Source organism: Leishmania panamensis, assembly GCF_000755165.1.
Source record: "Leishmania panamensis strain MHOM/PA/94/PSC-1 chromosome 34 sequence".
NCBI classification, from domain to species: Eukaryota; Euglenozoa; class Kinetoplastea; order Trypanosomatida; family Trypanosomatidae; genus Leishmania; species Leishmania panamensis.
Genome location: NC_025881.1, coordinates 1,303,744 through 1,327,436, shown reverse-complemented (window position 1 = coordinate 1,327,436; position 23,693 = coordinate 1,303,744). Strand labels below are relative to the sequence as shown.

Here is a 23,693-nt window from a genome sequence, read left to right as displayed (position 1 = left end):
GCAGGTGAGGGATGAGGGGAGACGGTCACTGCGGGACACCGGTGCTCTTCGCTCCCCCCCACTTCTCCTCAGCCTGCGCCTGCCCATCTTTCCATCTAAAGAAGAAAACCCATAAGAAGAGTCGACAAGGAATGGTGGCGGCAAGCAAGAGGAGAAGAGAAGAGGGAACGCTGCAAGAGGAGCCGCACGCAGCTCTGTGCCGACTCGGAAACGCCAGCATTATACACACAGAGACAAAAACGTGCTTCGTCTGCGAGCAGGACACAGGGAGAGGCGCAGAGCTGGAGGGACTGGGGGCTGAGGGATGGCATCTTGGTGGGTGGCGTCGCCACTCTCTCGATCACTTTCGTCATGCTGTGCCACCTTTTTTCTCCTCATTTTCTTTTTTTCGCCGCCGCTTCCTTTGCGAATGGGGGGTGGGTGGGGGAAGCGACGTTTGTTTGTGCCCCACCCCCCGCATTCTTCCAGCATGAAGCACGTGTTACTTTTCTGTTCCTTCTTCTGCACTGTTTTCCTTTTTCTGCTTTGGCTTGTATGCCTGTGGGCATGTGCAGAGTGAGCCTCTTTTTTCTTCCCTTTCTGTCTCTCTCTCTCTGTGTGTGTGCGCGCTTTTAAGCGTGTTTGCGGTGTTTTGTGCCTCTGTGTGACTGTGTGCCAAACGAGAGCCTCCACCCTCGCCCCTAAAGAACTTTATGTTGCGCGGTAAAGCGGACGGGATGAGCGACAAGTGAAACGAGAAAGACAGCGATGTTTTCATTTGCGAAGTCAATGACAACGAGGACGCCACTCATTCCTCCGTGTTGTAGCTGGGCGTTGGACTCTGCCTCCCGTCCGAACCACCAGCATGTATGTTGTTTCTTGGGCACGCGTGTATGTCTTCTCGCTTTCTTTTTCCCTTGGCTTCAGTGGAGGTGTGATGGCGCAATTCTCTCTTGTTTTTTTTTTTTTGCGCGTGTGTACGCGTATATCTGTGCAGCCGCAGCTCGTTTTATCCCCTCTGCTTCCATCTTCTGCTTTTTCGTTAGGGGATAGAAAACCACCCATCCGCTCCCAGACACGTGCTCGCCCACAAGTGCACTACTATTTTGATCGACTTACTTCTCTGTAACAGCTCTACCTTTTTCTCCGTTTCTTCTTCTTGCTGTTCTGGTGCCTTTAATTCACCCCTGCCTCTTGGTACGCGCCGCGCTCTACCTGTGGTTGAGTACGGCACTACCATCGTAACAGAGCGACACACACACACACACACACACATGCGGACCGACCCATGCGTAAATGAAATCATTTTTTCAGGCGTGCGTGTGCGCCGGCTATACCAGCACCCAGAGCGATGTGGCACCCGCGGATGTTGTTGACACTTTTCCCTGCTTCGACTTTTTTACATTTTACTTTTGCTTTCCTCTTTACTCCCTGGCGATGTCGGCCGCCTCGGTGCGTGGTGTCAGGCCCCGGCGCCCCACGCGTTGCAGGGAGGCCGAGCAGCCTGCCCCCGAGTACGGCTGCGGACCCTTGGTGCCAGTGTGCCGCTCTGGGCCAGCGCTGTGTCGAAGAGGCATGCGGCCATGATTGCGCTTGCACCAGCTCACGACGAGTTGCGCCGACGGTTCAACAAACACACGCATCCCCCAGGGCTTCTCTGCTTGTGCTGTGTTGCGGCGATGCTGGGCGTAATCCTGGACCTCGCCTGCGCTGCATGCAGTGGCATTTCAATGGGGCTGGGCGGCGCCAGGCGGGCCCGCTTCCGTGGCGGATCCTCGGCGCAAGCCAGTGCCCTGCGAGGGGGGGCATTTCACACCCTCAGGCCTGCGGGGCGTTGCCGTGGCCCCCGACTCCCACGTCTGCGGCGGAGGCACCGTCGCCACGGCGCCGAGGGAACCGCTGCGCGGCCGGGCCTGCCGTCCGCCTCGAGAGGGGATTTGGCCTGGTGCCGCCAGCGATGCCTGGCGCCCAATGCCGCACGCACCATGAGGACGAGCGAGATTCAGGGGGCTGCACGGACCCCGACCACCGCGGCAACCCAAAGGCACCTCTGGCAAGTAGAGCAAATCGACCACGCACTCCCACCCACCACAACTCCACTACACATACGCAACCGCAAAGCCCCTTCAAGGGGAGGGTACGATTGGCTGCTGGACCGAGAGCCGAGACAACCAGGAGGGCTGTCCCATCCGGCAAAGTTGCTCACAGACCATTCTGGGCGCCGGGCCGGCTCCAGCTGGAAGCGGCTCTTGAGAGAGCACTCTGCGCGCCGCTCTCTCCCGGGCTTGTTCGCAAAAGCGCTTCGTTTGGCCGTCCATGAAGGGTGGGCGCCGCCGCGAAACGCCCCCATCCCAAGGGGCCCCCAGCCACGCGCACGCATCCAGGCGACCCATGCCCCGCGAACGCCGCGCATCAACGCTGGGACGGGGCGGCCGCTACATGAACGGGGGAGGGGGGAGCAGACCCGCGCGTTGGCGAGGGCGTGTGCCAGCAGGGGTTGGCGCGACATCCGCCAGCCGCTCCCCCCTCCGCGCTCCACCGAGACCAAGGCCAACACCCCGCAAAGCGCCTGCTACGAAGGGGGCCAAACATGGCACCCCCGCTAACCCCACCGTGGCCCCGCCCAGAACCCCGACGATGTTCGCTGCGAAGGCGCCGGAGCACCCCCGACGCACGGCCGGAGAGCGCCGCTGGCCATCTACAACCAGGGCGTCGCCACCGGCCTCGCCCCTGCCACGTGGAAGGATGGGCGCCATGAGCCCCTCCTGAAGCCACGCCAGCCCGATGATGATGCCGCGCCCCACCGCCCAGTGGCACTGACCAGTCGTCTGCGCAGGTTACTCAAACAAAGGGTCTCGCGGCGACTGCCCGACCATGTGGTAAGCAGGCTCCGAGCACAGCAAACCTTGAATTGCCAGCCGCATCCTGCGCCAAATGGGAAGATGGGATTCCCTCAGGAAGCTGGACCGCTGCCGTGACCGACCACATCGTCATTGCGCACGCTTGAGGGAGGCCGAACGGTTTCAGATGCATTGGTAGGAGAGGCCAGACCCTGAGGCGGTCGTTTAAAACGGCGAGCGATCCTTTGCACAATGGACGAGCAGTCATTCCGTTGCTCTACATCAATCGTTTGTTGAACCCAGCAAACACCTAGTCACGGAGCTTTGGGGGTAGAAGTGGAGAGATCGTCCGTTACCAGACTGAGGTGTCCTCACTACCGCAGCTGCGCCAGACCGCCACACTCCTGCTGGAGCACACGGCGGTGTTGACAGTAGGGATTGGGGCAGTCGTGCTACCGACGAGCAAGTCGAGGGAGAAGTGCATCAACAGAGTATGCGAGTCGCTAAAGAACGCGCGGCGGGCAGAGAAGGCGCATCGCGTCTTTACCCCAGCCCTCCTCGCTTAGCCGAAAAGGGGGGGCGAACGCAGGACGCCATTCTTAAAGAATGAAGAAAAGGGGGCTGTGCACTGGGCCTTCACTGCGACGCTCTGTGTATGGGCATTTGTGGATGAGCGTCGCGCAACGCAGGCGAAGGGCCTCTTCCGTTGCTGCCACCTCTGTCGTGCGGCGCCTCAGCGCGCGATGGTACCCTTCGCAGGGCATGTAAGGCTTCACCGCGGCTCAGCGGTGCACGCACACGCCCCTAGCCATGTATGTTACTGCTCATGCTTTCTGCACCGCTCTTTTTCACGCAGCTGCTCCCCTTTTTCGGTGTGCTTGTGTGTGTGTGTGTGTGTGTGTGGTGCTGCTTATTGCTGCGTGTCTCGCCCTCTATGCTCACCACTCTCGTCGTCGATTTCACTTGCTGTGTGAGGCGCCATCAGAAGAACAAGAACTGCTTGCGCAGTCGTATGTCGCTGGTGCGCCATCGTAGCCTTAGCGTTTACGCATTGGTCGATGGAGCCAACCGACTACCTTCCGTTATTCAGCCATCTGCGCTTCTCCAAGCGACTCCGCCACCCTCCTCCCCTACGTGGTGCGTGTGCACGTCTCTGGGTCCATAAGTGTGTGTAGTCAAACTAGGAATTGAGCCCCATCTTTGCTGTAGACACCTGGTCCGTAGCACTGGCTTTCTTTTGCTGAAGGCTTGCGACAAGAACGAAAGGGAGGTGGGGAGGTAATCGCACAACAAAGGTGGCGAGGAGTCAGGGTGCGCTGCAACGTTTCAGTGACTCGCCTCACTCATCATTTGTCTTCTGCCTGCCCCATTTTGCTCTTTCTCCCACCTCAGACCTCGAAGAATGGAGTTATTGGACATGTTTGATTCCTCTTGCTCTCTCGCCCCTTGACTATTTGTCTCGACTGGGATCCTTGGGTGATGCAAGCAGGGGGAATTCTCAAGTATACCCATCCGTGTGTAGAGTGCTACCCGATAGTGACTTGAAAGCAGCAGAACTCTCATGGATAGCGGTACCAGCGCTAGATGTGTTGATAGGATGGGGAAAGGGGTACCAGGTTGGTACACACGTCCGCGGAAATAGGGGACTCACCAGTTAGCGTTGGGAACGCGTACTGGGATGCGTCATGCTTAGATTCCGGCATTACTCTCTCACCTTTTACATCTCTCTCCCTCCACCATGCCTACCTGCTACACGCTTGCGCCACGGACTGCACCCACCACCTCCACTCTAAAGAGAAAGAGAGTGCGCGCAGCAGCCAGCACGTGCGCTTCAGATGTCGTCAAAAAGTGACCTTGCGCTGGCGGCGAAGCTAGCGTCGACGCCATCTAACGGCGAGTCGGCCGCGTCTACCGTGGAGGCCGACTTGGATCTGCCTAAGGATTGCTTTCTGCTGCCAAAGCAGAACGACGGCTTCCAAATCCCGTACTTTCTCTCAAGCGAGGAGGAGGTGAACAAGATCCGGCCTCCCACTGTCGTGAAGACGTGGGAGCAGCGTCGCGGAGAGCTCGAGGAAGCACAGCAACGCAAGCTGGAGGCGTTCATAAAGATGGTCTCCGCTGCGCCGTGGTACACGGCGGAGAAGTTCGACAACTGGCTGTGTCTCCGCTACCTTCTCGCCCGCAGCTTCGACCTCGATAAGGCCTTCTCAATGCTGGAGGGCACCGTCAGGTGGTGGAGGGAAACGGGATCGGAGACGTGGCAGTGTGAGGCCTGCTTGGAGAACCCGAATGGCCACATGGGCCAGTTCATTGGGTGGGACAAGGAGCACCGCCCCGTCATGTTCATGTCGATGCGCTGGGGCCCGGAGCGCAAGAATCCGCTGCGGCACATGGTGTGCGCCTTCAATCACTTGATCCGCATGATGCCTGTCGGGGTCGAGAAGTGGGTCTGCGTGACGGACTTCGAAACGTACTCGCATCTTTACGACGGCAAGTCGTCTGTAGGCGTGCGCGTCATCCGCGTAATTCAGGACCATTACCCGGAGAGGCTAGGCAAGATGGTGTGTATCAACCCGCCGACGCTCTTCTCCGTGCTGTGGAAGCTCGTCCTGCCAGCGATCGACCCTGTCACTCGCACAAAGGTGGAGTTTCTGTGGACAGAGGCACAGCCGAGCGTGTGTGAGACGTTCCCATCCCTATTCCCGCAGCACCTCAGTGAGTACCTGAGTGACTCCTACAACCGGAGCAAGTACAACCTGCCAGCCAAGCCGCTCGTGTGGCAGCCACGGCCTGGGGGATACCCCATGAGCTTTGAGGAGCACAAGCAGCAACTCAAGGCAATGAAGGAGAAGGGGCCCAAAAAGGGCGCGAGTAAGGCAGCGCACGGCGCCAATAAGCGGACCGAGGAGCAGCACCGTCAGGGGCACGGGCAGACCTAGCCGTAGAGAAGGGCACCAGGGTACCCCCACGACCCGGAGCGCCGCGGAGCATTCAGGGCGAGCCAGCGCCGCCCCATCAGCTCCCGACAACTCTAGCTTAAGTGCGGCAGCTTCAGTGTCGGTGCCGAAAACGTGAGGTGAGGTTTAGACATGGAGCGAGGCAGGGGACAAAACAAGATGCACGCGTTAGCCACGGCAAACACTGGCCATGCGCTGCCTTTTGACGCGCGCTGTTTCGTCCTCCTTCGACACCTGCACCACCACCACCACCCCTCTCCCGCCCTTGCGTATCGCGCGCCAAATTCACTTTTCCTCAGCCCTCTTGTCCGCTCATCTCTACCCACCTGCTCGTGCCGTGTTGGAAGCTGCAGCTGTGACGATCAACGAGCGGGGAAAGGCGGGCTTAAGAAGGGAGGGAGGCTGAGGGTTCCGCAGATCCTGTGAGGCCTCTATTTGCTTACCGTGCTCTCCCCCAGCCACCACCCTTTTCCCTCTTCCTTCTTGTGGTTGACCTCTTGCGTGTTTGCCAACTTTGCTTTCGCTTCTACCTCCCCCTCCCCTTTCTCCCCCAACCCACTTCTGCCCACCGTGAGTCTTATGCTTTATTCCACGCCCAACCAAGTGGGAGATGTATAACCCCCTTGCAACCACGCGTCTGTGCGTGCCGTATTTCGTGTGTGTGTGGAAACAAAGTGGAAATCAAAAGCGTCGATTTAGGCAACGCAGCTGGGCCACCGCCGACCCTCTCTTCGTTTGTGCTTCCCAGTCACTTGTGGAGCCTCTCTGCTGGCTGTTGCGTTTTGTTGTTTGTTTGCCTGCGGTGCGAGGGCCACGTGGCACGTAAAGAAGAAAAACGGAGCGACGGGCGACAAATGTGTTGACGGCCTTGAGCAGCACGCTAGCTAGCCTAGTGTGTGGAGATAAGGCGTGCCAGCGTCGCTTTCCTCTAAGCACAGCCCCGTGTTTTCCCACACAGAGAGAGATATACCTAAGCACTCAAATGCACACGCACCCTTGCCGCTTAGCTCCTCTTGCTCACCCTTCCCCTCTCAGGCGTCCCTTTCTTTGCTTTAGTCTCCTAAAATTCGTTCGAGACTCCACCTCTCTCCCTACTCACGTACGCGCGTTTCACTCGCCTTTTCTCGTTTCTCTCGACCCCCTGTGTCGGCTCTCATGGGTGGTCGCGCCGTTTCTGGCTCACGTCTGTGCGTGTGTGTGGGTGCGTGTGTGGGCATGTCCAGGAGGAGGGGCGGGTAGGTAGAGAGAGAGAAGGGTAGCTGAGGGAAAGAGTCGAGGAGAGATCCGAGGTGATGAGAAAGCGAAATGGAGCAAATTCAAACGGCTGGGCCCACGAAAGCCCTCCGCTGTGGCGAAGGCCACTTCGTGTGTGCGCTATGCCTACGGCGAACGTGCCGGTGTGCCTTTCATCAAGGGATCATGAGGGAAGCAGTGGAGGCTCTTATGTGCTCTGTAAGCTCCCCATGACGTGCCTTCCTTGGTCCTTCTGGCAGTTCACGTTTTTGCTTGCTGTAGCGCTCATGAACGACCTTTCTCCTCTTTTTCCGGCTGTTCTGTTCACTATCGGCATTATCCCCTCACTTTTCCCAACCTGGTATGCGCACGCCATCGCCACGGAGACGAGGTGGTGTTGGGAACACGAAAAAAAGGGGCTCGCTAGGAGTACCACGTTTCGTGCGGTTGGCGCAGGCCTCGCATCAGACAAAGCAAGAGAAAACAACGCCCCACTCTGGCACTCATGTCCCACTACATCGAAGCCTGTCGCGATGATGAGCGCTTCACCGCGCGGCTGGAAGAGGCGACCAAGGAGATGGGCGGGCTCCTCCTCAAGACGTCACGCACGCGACACGAGCTTGACCGCATGGCCGCGGAGGTGCGCATGCGAGGGCCGTTGCACTTCTATCCGTGCAATATCGCCGACTGCGTCGATCTCGCCCCATCGACTTTCGCCGGTGAGCGGCTCGCGCCGCCACAGGTGCGGGATGATCTCGCTCGAAACATGTTGTCCGCTGAGCTCGCCCAGTGGGCCCGCTGGCATCTTCCGAGCCTTGTTGCCCCGCTTATCGAGGCCCAGGTGCAGCAGCGGCTGCTAAGCCTGCGCGACAGCGTAGACGAGCTCCGTGTCCGCCAAGCCAAAGTAGAGAAGGCAGCGAAGGACGCCACCGAGAGGGTGCACGTGCACCGAGCAGACATTCACGCTGACTTTGCGGCCTCGCAGGAAGAGATGCAGCGCGACCTGGAGGAGCACCAGCGGGGCGTGAAGCGCCAAATTGCGGCGTGGAGTGAGGAGCTGAGGCATGTGCGAGAGGACGTGCTAGCACTGGGGCAGCAAAGGGTCAGCGCCAGTGATCGCCAGGAACAGCGGATCAGCGGCGCTCTTCAACGCCAGCAGACCCACGTGCAAGAGACGCTTGAGGCCTTGGAGCACGGACTGCAGCGGTGGCGGCGGGCGATGAGTCGAGCGGTGCAGAAAGAGACGCAGGAGCTGCATGCGCAGCATCGCGTGCTCGAGAATCGCGTGGCACAGGCTCAGGGGATGTTGACAAGCACAGCAGACATGGCGGCCCGCTGTACGGCAGAGACGCGGCGTTTGATGGAGGACGCGATGTGCCGCAGCAGTGAAGTCCGGGTCTGTCGGCGTGATGTAAACCGACTTGAGATGCTCGTACAATGCTCGTCGCTGCAGACAGCGTTGCTCACGGGTGGTGCCGGCAGCAGTGACTCCAACGATAGCAGCACAGCGCCAGCTGCTGCCTCCGTAGTGCTGAATGGGCTCACGCAAGAGATGGCTCGTTTTTCGGACTCGCTGCACGCGATGGTGCACCGTGTCGATGGTCTAGACCGTCACGTCCGACAGCTTGAGATGGCGGTTGCGCGTAGCACTGCGGTTAGCTGTGGGCAAGGAACCTATCACAGCAGCATGCGAGGGGTGGATGAGGAGAGCTCGTACGGTCGTAGCTTTGCCTCCACGTCTCGCCCTAGCTGCAGCTACCTTTCGAAGGCCACGGGGCTGCGCGGGCGCTGCGCCTCCGCTGGCGAAGCCCGTGCACCGTCACCGTTGGCGCAGAATGACAGTAGCGATGTAGCTCCAATTCACAACGGCGGCGCCGCAGCTAAACCCCGCACCACGAGTATCACTCTGGTCTCCGCAACGCAGCCGGTCGGCATGGGGAGCGCACTGGGAGGGGGACATTACCGCACCGCTGGCCCCGAGGTGCAGCTGACTCTCACCCCTCTCATGTCTGCTTCGCCGTCGTCCACGACGTATCACCTACCGGCGTCGCACCTCAGCGGCAGCAGCTTGCGCTTCGAGGATGAGGCAGGCGATTCCCATTCAACGCCGGTGATTGTTAGCGATGCGCGCCCGGCGCCTGATGTGGAGGGTGACAGGGTGCTCCTGCGAAGTGCAGCGGCTGGAACCGGTGTGCAGCAACCGCTGGAGCGCCGCGCCACAGCACATGCCACCCCAGCCAAGACCGTCGAAGGCGACACTCAGCTAGGTGGTGTGGCCAAGCCGACGGCAGCAAAGACTGTTGCGCACGGCATGCCACTCCCTCTCGCTGCGGTGGACGCGTCGCAAATTGCGAGGCAAGACGTGGCGCCTTCACTGACGCACCAATACGATGCTTCTTCTTGGCCCGCCGCCTCTGCGCTTTCCGCAGGCAACGCGGATGTCACGTATCTGGTCAAGAGGCCGTCCTCATGCCTCGCCACCTGCGAGGCAGTAGCGGTGGCTGAGGATGTTGCTTTGAAGAGGCAGAGCGGGTCGGACCACGCGGAACGTCCGGTTGTGGCGACGCCGTGTTCGCCGGTGGATTCGTACCTGAGTGACACACCTGCGGCGGATCTCTACAATTCAAAAGCGAACGTTGCGAGTGCGCCAAAGAGCAGCACCCCGGAAATAGCGCAGTACACCCCCGCCCAAGCCAGCGACTCGGAGAGTGAGCGTGACAATCACGTCATCGCACGCTCCGCACTCGACTAGCTCAGCTGTGCTAATGTGTGTGTGTGGGGGGGGGGGCTGGGAAGGAGGGGAGCTGGAATGGGGAAGTGGAGGTACCCCAGAGAGACCCTCAGCATGGGTCTTGTGCTCTTCTGCCCTGAGGCTTTCCTGTGTTGGTGGCTGTCACGGCGAATGCGGAGACATGCACGCACTACCCGGTGCTTCTCGGGCTGCTGCGTTCCGCACGAATGGAACTCGACTTTCTTCTGCTGCTAGATAGATGGTAGGGCGCGCACCTCATGCAGTGCCGCGCTGTTTCTTCCCCTTTTGCTCGCTTTACATGGAACCCTCACCCACTCTCGTTTGCTTCTTATCTTAGAGACCCACCAAGCAGTGCAGGTGTGCATCACCTCAGCTTCCCTAGTCAGGACGTCGGGCCCCCTCCTATCCCTCCCTCGCCTCTTTTCTCCCCTCCGTCCTTCTCGCCACGCCCTCCTACTCGCTTCATTGTTTAAGCTCCGAGCCTTCCCAGGGTACGTGGGAGAAAACAGACAAGCAAAGAAACGGACGCGCGCTCACGCATAGGCTGTACGTATGAATGTGGATATTCAGAGCGCCTTTTACCTGTAGGCGAACACTGAGTCGTCTGCCTGCGGCAAGCCACCGTCTGCTGCTGCGACACACATACAAGGAAGTGGCGAAAGCCGTCTGCTCAATAGGCAGGCAACTTGTCGTTCGCGAAGCAACGACGTTGTGCTCTTTATCTCTTCTCTGCGCTCCCTTGTGCCTCTGCGAAGCACTGCGCAACGTCCTCTGTGTCGGTCCCTAACTGGCTGTGCCAAGCCCCTCTATTTTCTATCACTCTACCTTTCTTCCTCGCTCTCTCTAGCTTCTCAGAGTTGCGTATCACGGTATTCGATCCGAGCACAGCAGCACCGCTAGCATACACTAGCACACGGACACGCACTAAGCCAAGCCCCCTCTTCAGCAACGTACAGCCGAGGAATAACCAAATAGCCACGCACACAAATGTCCTCCGACGGCGCCGCGGCAGCTTCATCCGTAGCCGACGGCGAGACCAAGGCGCCAGCCGCGAAGACCGCGGCTGCTTCGTTTGTGCGCGAAACACGCAACATCAAGATTCCGCATCACCGCTTTCCTCCGCTCAAGAAGGTTTGGATGGAGGTGTACACCCCGATCGTGGAGCAATGCAGGCTTGAAATCCGCATGAACCTCAAGACCCGCAGCGTGGACCTCCGCACGTCACCCTCCACATCCCCCGCCGAGGGCGATCAGAGCGTCGCCGCCAGCAAAGTCATGCTGCAGAAGGCAGAGGACTTCGTGAAATCCGTGATCGCTGGCTTTGATGTGCGCGACGCCGTTGCGCTGCTGCGCATGGACGACGTGTACATAGAGGGTTTCGAAATCAAAGACGTGCGCGCCAACCTGCAGGGTGACAACTTGTCCCGCTGCATCGGCCGAATCAGCGGCTCGCATGGAAAGACAAAGTACACGATCGAGAACGTCACCCGTACACGCATCGTAGTCGCCGACACAAAGATCTGGATCATGGGCACGACACAGAACATCCGTGTGGCACGAGACGCCATTTGCGATCTGATCCGCGGTAGCCCTGCCGCAAAGGTGTACACGCGCATTCGGGCAGTCATGAACCGTGTGAACAACGCGTTCTAGTGCTTCGTGTGGGGTTGCATGGTGCGCCCCTCTGCCCTGAGGAAAGAGGCGAGCGAGGGAAAGAGGTGGCGGCGTGGGCGGGGATGGAAGCAAACGTAGGGGTTCAGCAGCTGAGAGGTGGCGGCTGTGTGCTTGAATCTTTCCCCTCCTTGCGTTGCTCCGTCTCTCTTGCCTCCTCTCTGTCTCCCCGGCTTCAGTGATGCCTCGTGCTCCTCAGCATCGATGTCTTCGTGTTTGATGGTTTCTTTTCTCATGTGCGTCTATGAGGGGGGGGGTGCTCCGCTGGTGGGAGTCGTCGTGCAACGCGATTGATGTGCGCGCGCAGGCCTTAAATGAATATGCGGGAAATGAGGTTACTAAGCCAGGAGCGGCACAAACGGAAGCGAAGAGAATAGAGCGGGTCTTGAGGGGGGGAGGGGCAGGAAAGTGCGAGTGTGGTTGCATGGCTGGGTGGGAGAAGCGACTGCGTCTTTTCGCTCCTTTGTGTTGTTTTCGTTCTCCTCGGTGGGCGTGCGATGGTGGGTGGCTTTTCTCCGCAGATGCAACGCCAGGTGGCGGCATGCGAAACGAGAACCCAACGAGGCAAGCTTGCCTCTGTAACCTGTGATCTCTCACCCCATACAATACTCATGTCTCTTCTCTGTCCCTCGCTTTTCTTTTTCGTGCTTGTGCGTCCCCATCTCTGCGTGCGCATTCCTCTCGTGTGTGGTGTGGATCTGTAAAGAGTGACTCTCTCGCGAATCGGACTTGCATTTCTCTATAGTCTGCGTTGCAGCACGGTAGCTCAACGCAAACTCGTAGACACGCCCACACGGAGAATACCGACTTCCTCGGTCCTTCGCCGAGTAACATGACTGCCGGATGTCTGTCAGGAGTAGGAACACCGCGAAGGCGGCAGAGGCTCGTGCGAGCATTTCCACAGCCAGAGCGACAGGTGGATTGATGGACCCCACGACCGCTGTGTATGTCCGACAGCACTATCTTGCCTCAACAACGCACTCAGTGGCGCAAGTCCTCTGCGACATGGAAGGGGATCTGCTGCGTCACCCACGGCAGTGCAGGACAGGTGAGTTGGCGGCGCCAGAAGCAATGAGGGCATCGGTGGACACCACGCTTCCTCTTCAGCTGCTGCTGTCCTCCTTCACCACCACATCCTTGTCTGCCAACCCCGGTGGGGAGAGCAAGATCAGCTCCAAGCTTGCCTCTTCCTCACTCCCTGCACAGGACGCTGCAGGGAGTGAGCGTGCGACTGCGGCTGCGTCACAGGCGGCCGCCTCCGATTTGAGCCATTGTCTCCGCCCCGTAGACGCGGTCTTCGCGAGCAAAGATGACGCTGCGAAGGCGGACATATGCCGCTGTATAGCGCTGCACTGCGAACGCGCTCTCACAGGCCTTGGCCTTGTCGAATCCTGGGGGGGTCGCCTCCGCTGGGCCCACGTAGCGCCGGACGGCGACGGCGGCGGCGAGCGCCTTGGCGTGGCGCTCGCCCTAGATGCCTTCCGGTGTTGGCAGCGGGTGGTCCTACCACTCCTGCAGCGAATCAGAGACCCCGCATCTCGAGGCCTGACAGCCGACACAGCGACCGCCGAAACACTCTTTGACTATCTGGTGAAGAGGCCAGCTGCAGTGGCGGTGCCGCGCTCGGACGCTTCCTCACCCTTGGCGCCGGCATTCACGTGCGAGGAGGCCGCCTACTGGTGCTTTGCGCTCCTTCGTGGATACTGTCAAGACTTTCCAGAGACTGTATGGACCTCCATACTGCGCGCTGCACAGGATGCGGCGGCGCAGCAGTCGAGCAGCAATGCAGTGTGCCTTCCACCACTACCCGGTGAAGCGCTCCTCTTGCGCAGCTTCATTGCCCACCTCGCATGCTCAGAAACCAACACTGCCTGCGTCACGTCCGCCCCCGCTCTGGGGCAGGCGAAATGCGGCGCCATCATCGCCTCCCACATGTCTTCTGCTGTTGCGGCAGCTCGAGCTCGTGCCGAATTTTGGGTCTGGGTCGAAGTAGAGCTTCTTCAGCGGACGTTTGCAGATACGAAGGTGTCGGACTCGTCGCTGTCGGCGCTGCTGTGTGCCGACGGGTACTGGGCTGTACTGATGCAGCCGTACACAGCCATGCTCGCTCAGTACTACATGTGGTGCTAGTGTTGGGTGGCTCCACCAGCCGGCACCGACGTATCCGTTGTACGACAGACGCAGTTAGCGTGGAAAGGGCGGACACACACATGAAATAGGAGGCATGCCGAAGGAAAAGCCCCAACAATGGAATGACAGGAGCAATCATTCCGCTGCCAAGACAGCGCTAGTGACGTTGTGATGGCGATGGGCACTATCATGAGAAGAAGGCACAGCATTTCTTGGCACGAGGAGGGCTATGCTACTGCACTACTTGTTAGGCGTGTACCGGGAAGTTGTAACCGTTTGCCCTCCCTTCTTTCCCACATCTCAACTGCCGTGCGTCGCATAAGTTGACCGCTGCCTCTCTTCCTCCCACTTGTCCATCATCTCCGCTCCTCCGCCCTCTCTCTCTCTCTCTTGCGATGCCCACCCTTTCACGATCGCCCACTTGTGTGTGTGTGTGTTTTCAATCATTTGCACATATTATTTTCCTTTATCGGTGTCTTCTATGCGTACGGGGTGCAACCCACACCCACACACGCCCATGCACATCTCAAATACGACTGGACCAAATGCACATCGCCTGCTGTGATGCGTACAAATTGCAACAACAACACTGAAACCACCGCCACCCCTTCCCCCAAAGAGGTGGCAAACACTCTCTAGCGTCGGCTCCCTAAAGCAAACCAACAAAAAGTGCACACTGCCCCTCTGGCCACCACTGGCTCTCTCTTCTCGCTCCTCCCATTGCCCCTTCTTGTATCTACCATACGGGCACACCTCTCTCCCTCCCACCTTCCCCTTCTCACTTGCAGAAAAGACGTGCCTGGTGGTGCTGCTGTCCTTTCCGAGTGTTTCCCCCGCCCTCGCTCTCTCGGTGTGGGTCGCATTGGATGATATCGGCCCACATTGTGGCCTTTTGTTCGGTTTGTTCTCTCTTCGTTCTGCTGGCAGGGCGTATTTTTCCGTGCACCAGCCGCAGTGGCTCAACGGAGCTAATTTCTCTGAAAAAAAAAAGAAACACCAGTTCGCTCGTTTCCTTGCGCCAAAGGACTAAACAAGAGTGTGCGTGTTATTTTCCCCTCCCTTCATGCTCGTGTGAGCAACAGTGCCGTTGCTGTGACTGTCTTGCTCTTGTGTGTGCTCCTTCTTTGTGTTCACCCTCCTCGGCAATCAAGCGTAAGGTGCCGCGTAAGCACAAGGAATTTGTACCTCGAGGCACACACACTTACAGGCAAGCCAGGCTTCATGCGTGTTTCGCCCGAAGCGAGTAAAGCTAAGCGCGCGTGCTAAAGGCACCCTTGCCTTTTTCTCTTGGTTATTTGTTTGATAGTTTGCTTTCTTTTCTTCCTCCATCTTCGTTTCACATCTATTCTGTCTTCGTATTTCGTCTTCTTTGCCTGTAGCTTCTCGGCTTCTTCGCGTGACCGTGCGCTACGGTGGTGGTGTGATATCCTCTCCGTTAAAGAAGTGTATTCTTTGTCCCCTCTGTTTGCTGCTTTGTATTCCTCTATTTTCTCCTCCTCGTCACCGAGGCCCACCCCGCTCTCTTTACTTCGTTTTTTGGAAGTATTACTTGCATTTGTTGCTCGTATTCTTGGCGTTGGTGACTGTCCTCCTATTTTTTTTGGCTCCCTTTTCGGTTCGCCTGTTCTCGGTTCCCCACCACTCAAGGCGTTGTGGCAAATAGGGATCGAAGACACCATACGAAGAGACAAAGGAAACGCCATCCAGCCCCCCTCTCCTTTTCCGCTTTCCCTCTTTTGTTTTGCCTTTCGTTGCTGCAAGCCCCCCCCCAACCTCCTCTCCCTACATCAGCGAGCTCACCAGCCACGTCTGCTTTTCGGCCTTTCATCAGGCACTCAAACGTCTACATCCACCACCACCCTCCTCGCTTGCTGGTGGATACGGCGTATTTGTATGTATAAGCGCTTACAACTACACATTCATCTCTCTTGGTACCGGACCCTCTCCGCCGCCCCGCCACTTTTTTCTCCAACCCTCCCCCTGCCGTCTTCGGTGTTTTTCTCCCCCTTTTCCCGTTCTTCAGACGCTGGTCGTGTGTGTGTGTGTGTGATCATCCTGTACACTTCGCTCCTTTACGCATGTGTGTGTGGGGGGCTTCAAGCACCCGTCAAACCCCCCTTTTCCTCCTCCTCGGCCACCCCTTCGCTCTTTCTCGTCTTCCAACTCGGTCGCCACTACGATCATAATCTATATACCTCCTTTACGTGCTTGCTCGGTGTGTTTTGCCGGCTCTATTTTCTGTGCTGCTCACTCTCTTTTTGCGCCTCGGTTCCTCTTTCATACTTTTCTTCTGAAGAGGCGAACGCTCAACGCTCTTTATTTCCCTCCCCAACACGCGGTGGTGTTCTCTGTTTGCTCTCCTTTTTTCGCCTTTCCGCTGCCACCACGCGCCACCTTTCCTTTTCTTTTTCCCCATCAAGCTCCTCGACGCGGACACGCGTCATCTCTCTCTTACGTGCGCTGGGCTCTTTGAACGCACTGTCTTTGTGTATGTGCGTGTCAGTGGCTTAGGCGGTGCGAAGGAATGAGAAAAAACTCGTAGGTCCAGCCAGTACGTTTGGGGGTCCCCCTCTCTATCTCTCTCTGTGCGTGTGTTTGTATGCCGGTAGGCACAGGCGGCACTGCTTCGAGTCACCAAGAGAGCGAGTTGTAAGCAAAGCAAGGAGGCCCCTCAGGCAGGCCTAACGCAGCAGCAAGAGCTTGTCCCTCCCTCCCTAGCACCCTGTCCTACTACTTCTCCCGTCATCCTCCTCCCCCATTCTCTTCCTCGTGCTGATTCACTGACTGTGTGCTATTCTGTGTTTGCTCCTCTCTTTTCGAGTTTTTCCTGTGCTTGCTTTGCCTCCTCCTATCCGCATACATTTGATTCTCTGAGCGTCTCTCCTCCCCGCCGCCTTCGTTTTCCTTTCAGCTCTCCCTTATCCGCTTTTTTCTTCTGTGGTTTGCTTCGCCTGCTCCTCTTGCCTGTCTTTGTGCTCATTTTTTCGTGCCCTCTTGAAGCTGTCGTGCGTCTCTGCTCTTTTCTTCGTGCTTGTTTGCACCTTTTATCGCCGATCCCTTCTCCCCGTTTCTTCTCTCTCTCTGCTTGTGCTTGCGTGGGCTGTCCTCTCGAGCACTTATCTCTACTCTTTCCTTCGGCCATCTCTCTTATCACCAGGCAGCCCCACGTTTGTGTCGCCACAGTGTACATACCGAAGCAGGGGAAACGTAGAGCGCTGGATACACGACCAAAAAGAGAGAAAAGGGCACGGACTCTGTGTGCGTCTCGTTCATTGCGCTTGACCCCGACGACTGCACAGGAGCGAAAAGGAGGAGGAAGGGGAAAAGAAAAGACGATACGCTTACGCGTGAGCGAAGGCAACGAGCAAAGAGGAAATCCACGCAGAGGGAAGAACTCTAGAAAAGCCCGCAGCGCCTCTTTCCTTCTTTTTTTGTGTGTGTGTGCGCTTCTCTTTCGCACCTTTGCTCTCCCTGAGTCTCTCGGTAGACGTGTGTGTGTGTGTGCGTGTGTCCACGTCTATTTTTTTTGGGGGTGGGGTCTGTGAGGTTTTGCCTTTTTTGTTTTCTCTTTCACGTGTCATCCCTCGTAACTCTCCGTGCTCTCTCTAGGCCACTTGACTCGGCTGTGCCCCACGTCTCGCCCGTCGTTGCGTCTGTTCTGCAAGGGCGTGTGGGTGTCTGTCGAACGGAAAGTGCAAGAGGATCGTGGAACGAACGAGGATACGCAGCCGGCACAACAGGAAAAGGGCGATAGGGGAGTACACGTAGGGAGCTTAGCCGTGTATCTGAGGGACGGAAAGGCCTTTTGCCTTTTGCGCCCGTGTGAGATCTTCCCCTCGCTTCGCTAGGAGTCCCACACACCTTTCCTTTTTTTGGGGGGGGGGCGCACTGGTTCTCCACTACACCGACGGAGAAAGTGATAAGACCTCTCTTTCGCTTTTTTGTTGCCCTCAGGGTCTCCTGCGTAAATCTCATCTTTCCCATGCCCACATGCTCGTCTGCCACCGTCACCGGTGACTCCCGGTCATGCGCATGCGCTGTCCTCCCCACGATACCGGTGCGGCCGCCGCTGCCGAGGGCCACAATGCTGGGAAGGGCTGGGAATACATGCACGTCCGCTCACCCGCGCTCGCTGCGCGAGGCCGCCATGCCTCCGCGCGGTGATGCGCCGCGGTGCGCGCGTCAGCGTCATTGCCTAACCCATGATACCACCCTATCGCACCCCCGTAAAGACGCCGACAGGGCCCAAGCCATTAGCGGCATCAATCACTCGTCGTCGCTGAACAGCACCGCCCACTGGCCGCTTCTCGGAAAGCGCGGCTGTAGCCTGTGGGCCCTCTCCCCAGCAACCCAGCGCAGGTCGTCGCCAGCGCCAGCGGCGGCCCCTGAGGCGGTGCCGTTGCGCCCGCCGCACCCCCCACGGTCTCCCCCCTATGCGCTGGGGTGCGACCGCGGGCGGAGCAGCGACAACGACTGCTCCATCTTCCCACCCCCGAGAGCCCTCCCTCTCTACACGACAGAGGAAGAGCTCCCCGTCTGCATCGACCCGGAAGGAGTGCGGTGCTGCCCACTGCTCAATCCCCAATGCGAAGAGGGCGTTGTGACGGCTGCACAGATCAATTTATCGCCGTTCCTTAACTGGAAGTTTGTGCCGTACCTCCCTCCGCAGGCGGAGGACCAGGCCAGGTCGACGGTGGTGCTGGACATGGATGAGACGCTTCTGCACACGTCGGTGGCCCCGATGCCAGACGCGGACGCTGAGATTGACGTGCCGTACCCGTCCGACGACGCGCGAGACGTGAAAGCATCAGTCACCCTGCCACACTACAAGCTCTTCGTGAAATATCGCCCGCACCTGGAGCAGTTTCTGTTGTTCTGTCTGGACCACTTTGAGGTTGTCATCTTCACCGCCAGTAAGGCCCTCTATGCCCAGGCGGTGCTACGGCAGTTGCAGGAGGACTTCCCCGGCATCGCCATCCGTCTCGATGACAACAATCTCAGTGGCGGCGCCCCAGCGTCGCCGCATGCACGCGGCGAGGCGCGCATCATCGAGTTGCTGCACCGCGACCATTGTACACCAACCAACGTCGGCTACACGAAGGACCTGCACCTCATCGGTCGAGACCTGCGTCGCACTATCCTGGTGGACAACCGGAAGGTATGCGGGGTATTTCAGCCCTACAACGCCGTTCATGTCAAGGACTTTGCACGCCGGCGCTGCGCGGAGCGGGTGCCAGAGGAGCAGAAGATGCAAGCGATGCATCTGCGTCAGCTAGAGAGGACGATTCCGGCGTCGGCGGTTGAGGTTGCAGAGGACGTGGCGACTTCCCGTCTGCTCAGCACTTCGGGGTGCTCCACTTCGACGTACGACTGGGAAGATCGAGAGGATACCGTACTTCTCCACCTATGCGCACCCGGCGGTCTTCTGCATTGCCTGTCACGGTGCGAAGACGTGCCGTCTTTCCTGCAGCGCACCATGCGCTTCAATCGAGCAGCATCCTGACCACGGCCTGTGTACGTCTCAGCCGGCGCTGATATTTGACTATTCGCAGGAGGAGAAGTGAAGGGAAAGCGTGAACCTTCGTAACGCCAGCGAAAACGCAACAACAAAAGAAAACATCTCCCTGCCAGTGAGAGCGTATGCACGCTTGCGTGTACGCTGGTGGCTGTATTGGCACCTTGGGCGCATCTCTAGTCGCTTCCTCCTCCTCCATCTCTTCTCTTCATTGAAGGGAGAAAAGAGACAGGAAAACGCCTCCCAGTCATGGCAAGAGAGCCCAAGTAGGCGGCACAGGAGAAACACGCAACGGGAAAAAGCAACAACAAACGGAAAGGGAAAACAAAGGAGGCGTGGGGAAAAGGAGAGTCCGCCAAACCACCGTCTTGCAGTGTGCAATGATGGTGTTTTCGTTTATTTGGACGTGTTTTATCACGGAGAACGAAAATGAAAAAAAAAGCGGGAAAGGTATTCAACCGCCCTACACATCATAATGCATGTAAAGCAAGAACGCCAACCCATACTTGCACAGCCTCCCCCTTTTTCCTGTGATGACAGCGCGCAATCCTGAGGGGACGAAGACTCGGACAAAGAAAAGCAAGAGTGATTGGGCAGCTGCAGGCCCCCATGCGTCCACACACACGCAAAGGTCCCATGAAGTTTTTTCCGCTTCTACGAGTGCCGACGCATGTAGGCGTGTCACGTGCGCGCGCGGCCCATGGAGATGCGATGGCGCCGGGGGGCGAGCTTTTATTAATAGGACTTTATCGGGAACTCAGTAAAGTGAAAGTGTATCGGTGACCACGTCGGGATCATCGCGGCGCTGAAGCAAAGAGCCGCCATCTTCCCACTTATGCTATTTTTTGTCTGTTCTCCTTGGGGGCCTCTTTTTGTTTTCGCTGAGTGAAGAAGGGGCTCCCTGGACCTCTACCTTCCTGCTTGCCGGGCTCCTTACCTTTTTGGCTTTCTTTCCATCCCCGACTCTTGCCAAGCTCTGCGCCAGCTCACACCCACTCTGATGTGCCGGTGCTGCGTGTGTTTACCCCCCCCCCCCACGGCCCTCTTTTGCTTCTGCGTTTTAGAGTCTTTCGCGAGTGAGACCCCCACTGCGAGGGTCTCCCGTCTGTTGTCCCTCTTTGATGCGTCTTCTTTTTCGTTTTCCCGGCGCGGCCTACTTCGCTTTTTTTTTAGAGACGTGTGCGAGACACACGGTCATGCGGGCGAGGGGCGAGGGGCTGGTCGCCATTACAGAGATCGGAGGTGTTGAGAGGCCTTGCAATGCTAAGGGGGGAAAGGGGGAACAGCGCCAGAGCGTAGCATTAAAAACGTTCCCCATGCTAGTGGTGTTTCCGAGCCTAAAGAGGCGGCGCAGGAAGCCGACAAGCAAATACGCGCTTAAAGAGGCACTCGACTGCGCCCAGCTCCTCTCTTTTCACACGCTCTGCTTGGTTACTTGCGCTCGCTTTTGAGCTCTTTTCGAGAATATCCTTTTAGAGTTGCGCGTTTCTTTCTCCTTTGTCGTTGTGGGCCTCGCGTATCTTTTCTCTTCCTCGCGTGTTGGCTTGTGTGTATGCGTGTTTGGACTCGATGCATGATTGCACGTCTGCGTGTCTCTCTTCTGACTTTTATCTTCTTCCTGTGTGTGGTGTATGCTCCTCTCTTCGTGCGTTATTTCCCTCACCCCCTCCTCTTCCCCCCTCCCCCTCTTCTTCCTGCTTTCTTGTTTGCATGCGTGTTCCTCTCGCTTCTATTACACATCGGCTCCCCTTTATTTCCTCATTGAGTACTTTGGTGCGCTTTTTCCTTCCCTTTTCATCGCACTGGGGATCCCCTTTTCCTTTTCGCATCCCCGCAGACCCCTCACTCGCTCATTCTGAAGCTCTTTGCTGTGACCACATAGGCGGTAATTATTTGCGCTGACGCCCCTATCGCAACAGTGACCCCTGCTGTCCTCTCCCAACACGGAAAGAAGAGAAAAACTGGGCAGAGAGGAGCATGAGAGCCTCTCTTTTCTCTTGTGCTTTTCACCCCTCCCCTCCCCCCAACAAGGATGCACAGCTGCAACTCTTCTCTGGGCCGAACAGGGTATCTCTTGGTAACGTTGGGCTTTCCCCGAAACGTGGCACCCCTACACCCTTTTCTTACCCCCCTTTTCCCTCCTTTATTGCATGACTTTTTCTCCTGGTCCATCCTAAACACTTCTGAGTACTTTGCCCTTGCGCGCATCGGCATGGTTTTTCTCCCACTGGCCCCCTCCCCTGCCCTACCACCACATCCTTCCTCCTACACTCCTCTTGGCCAACTCTCTTTCTCTCATCCTTCTCACCGCCGCCGTGCCTCCATCCCACCTACTCGTGCTTTGACGGGCGTGAGAGTGCGTCTCGCTGCGTGTGTGTGTGTGTGTTATCTCTGCTCGTGGGTATACCTGCATGCCTTTTTTCTGCTTCCCTCACCCTGCTCCCTCGTGACAAGACGCTTTCGGAGTAACTGACAAGGGGAGCGGGACGGCGCATGATTGCTGCGGGCCGCGGAGCGGTGCAACTCTCACTTTGGATCCTTCCATATGTACAAACTCACCCACATGCACCCATGCACTGCGGTACGCACTTTGGTACACGCCCGCACAGCAGCGGGCCTCCGTCTCTTTCCCGTTTCCGCATCTCGTGCGCGTGTGTGTTTCGCTGCGCTGAACGCCACTTTGGCTGTTTTTCCTTCTTTCCATTGTCGCTAGCGTTGTGAGGACCGCGCGTATCCGCGCATGTATCGCCTTTAGCTCATATGCACGCAGTGCCGGGTCACATGCCTCACACCGTCTGCCGATCCCCGCTCTTTCGTTTTGTGCCTTACGATCTCCACTATAGCAGCGCGCGTGTGTTTTCCTGTTATGACCTCTGGGTTGTGTTTCACGCCCTGCTAGTCATGTTCGCTTTTACTGTTACTTGACTGCCGTGCTGATGGGCAGGCTGAGGACATAGCATCAGTACCCCGCAAGACTCATTCATCTCATTTGCGTGTTAATCTTTCTATTCCGCTTAGTCTGTCCCTCCTCCTGACGTGGAAGGCAGATGACATCAGTAGTGCAAACACATTTTCTTGCCCTCCAGCGTTTTCTCTTCATGTCACCACCTGCGAGTATTTGTGCCTAGGCGACCGCAGTAACCGGCTGTTACCTGCGCCTTAAGTGTCTTTTTTTCCTGAAACATCACAGGGCTTTTTGTGTATTCCGCTCTCCGCCGGGCTCGCCCCTGAAGAAAAAAGAGCTGAGCCTCATTCCTCTGTGGAGCTGCCCCCCTCGCCCAACTCCCTACGACGACCGCACAGGCAGCGATACATGTATAGTATTCCCTTTCAACGTGCACCTTAGCCACGCACCAGTCCGCTGGCATGCGCACACGCGGCCACACCTCGCCTGCCTCCGCCGCGGCATCCCGTTGCATGGCGTGGGGGTTCCTCCCCCTGGGGTGTGGCGTGCCCGTCGTGCTCCCGGCACCCGCGCCACCCCAGCCCACCCGGCCGGCCACGGGTGGCAGCGCGTGCACACGGCGCTCGCCATTAGCGGCTGTGGAGGCAGCTGCGGGGCACAGTTGCCGGTTTGCCTCGTGGTGCGTGCGGGATTGGGCGCCAGGCATCGCTGGCGGCACCAGGCCAAATCCCCTCTCGAGGCGGACGGCAGGCCCGGCCGCGCAGCGGTTCCCTCGGCGCCGTGGCGGCGGTGCCTCCGCCGCAGACGTGGTAGCCGGGGGCCACGGCAACGCCCCGCAGGCCTGAGGGTGTGAAATGCCCCCCCTCGCAGGGCACTGGCTTGCGCCGAGGATCCGCCACGGAAGCGGGCCCGCCTGGCGCCGCCCAGCCCCATTGAAATGCCACTGCATGCAGCGCAGGCGAGGTCCAGGATTACGCCCAACATCGCCGCAACACAGCACAAGCAGAGAAGCCCTGGGGGATGCGTGTGTTTGTTGAGCCGTCGGCGCAACTCGTCGTGAGCTGGTGCAAGCGCAATCATGGCCGCATGCCTCTTCGACACAGCGCTGGCCCAGAGCGGCGCACTGACACCAAGGGTCCGCAGCCGTACTCGGGGGCAGGCTGCTCGGCCTCCCTGCAACGCGTGGGGCGCCGGGGCCTGACACCACGCACCGAGGCGGCCGACATCGCCAGGGACGAGAGCGGGGAAAAGGGTGTGTTTGAAGTTTTTTGACAACATGAGCAACAAAAGACTTGTCGAGCATGAAGGCGGGGCGTGTGCGTCTTGGCGTGCAGTTTTCTTCTCAGCGGTTGGAGCTGCTGTTTACTCTTGGTGTGAAGGAAAACGAGGATGGAGGCATTTCTCTTCTTTTTTTCTCTCTGCCACAGCGTTGCACATCAATGTATCTCCTCCTTGTGCCCTTGTTATCTTTCCTGTATGGTGGGGAGTAATGTTTTGCTGTGCTTTGCGTGATTTGTTGTTTTGCGTCTCCGTTAGCCCGTCTGCTTTCCAATCTTTCGCTCTGCGTATCCTGTGGGCTCCCTAGCCTATCTGCAGGCGCTTCAAGCCGAAAAGAGGAGCGGTTCGATGTGTAGGGCGCGAGGCAAAAGACGGAGGGAACGACATGGCTCAGGAGTGCGTAGGTGATGTTTTCGCCCATCATGTGTCCAAT

The 23,693-nt window shown here is 58.2% G+C and overlaps 5 protein-coding genes across 5 annotated transcripts, besides 3 other annotated features; all 5 read left to right on the top strand.

The window, feature by feature from the left end:
- Nucleotides 1-1,427: 1,427 nt before the first annotated feature.
- Nucleotides 1,428-1,815: a repeat region.
- A 591-nt stretch (nucleotides 1,816-2,406) lies between these two features.
- Nucleotides 2,407-2,869: a repeat region.
- A 1,785-nt stretch (nucleotides 2,870-4,654) lies between these two features.
- Nucleotides 4,655-5,758, top strand: LPMP_343420 (hypothetical protein; the record flags this gene model as incomplete). The annotated part of the gene is made up of 1 exon (XM_010704466.1): nucleotides 4,655-5,758. One exon carries the CDS (start codon nucleotides 4,655-4,657, stop codon nucleotides 5,756-5,758), a length of 1,104 nt encoding a protein of 367 aa, XP_010702768.1.
- A 1,756-nt stretch (nucleotides 5,759-7,514) lies between these two features.
- LPMP_343410 (hypothetical protein) lies at nucleotides 7,515-9,761 on the top strand (the record flags this gene model as incomplete). Its single annotated transcript, XM_010704465.1, has 1 exon — nucleotides 7,515-9,761. One exon carries the CDS (start codon nucleotides 7,515-7,517, stop codon nucleotides 9,759-9,761), a length of 2,247 nt encoding a protein of 748 aa, XP_010702767.1.
- A 987-nt stretch (nucleotides 9,762-10,748) lies between these two features.
- LPMP_343400 (hypothetical protein) lies at nucleotides 10,749-11,414 on the top strand (the record flags this gene model as incomplete). The annotated part of the gene is made up of 1 exon (XM_010704464.1): nucleotides 10,749-11,414. One exon carries the CDS (start codon nucleotides 10,749-10,751, stop codon nucleotides 11,412-11,414), a length of 666 nt encoding a protein of 221 aa, XP_010702766.1.
- Nucleotides 11,415-12,356: 942 nt separating this feature from the next.
- LPMP_343390 (hypothetical protein) lies at nucleotides 12,357-13,562 on the top strand (the record flags this gene model as incomplete). Its single annotated transcript, XM_010704463.1, has 1 exon — nucleotides 12,357-13,562. One exon carries the CDS (start codon nucleotides 12,357-12,359, stop codon nucleotides 13,560-13,562), a length of 1,206 nt encoding a protein of 401 aa, XP_010702765.1.
- Nucleotides 13,563-17,544: 3,982 nt separating this feature from the next.
- LPMP_343380 (hypothetical protein) lies at nucleotides 17,545-19,065 on the top strand (the record flags this gene model as incomplete). The annotated part of the gene is made up of 1 exon (XM_010704462.1): nucleotides 17,545-19,065. The coding sequence occupies one exon, from the start codon at nucleotides 17,545-17,547 to the stop codon at nucleotides 19,063-19,065; it is 1,521 nt and encodes a 506-aa protein (XP_010702764.1).
- A 3,744-nt stretch (nucleotides 19,066-22,809) lies between these two features.
- Nucleotides 22,810-23,197: a repeat region.
- Nucleotides 23,198-23,693: the final 496 nt, after the last annotated feature.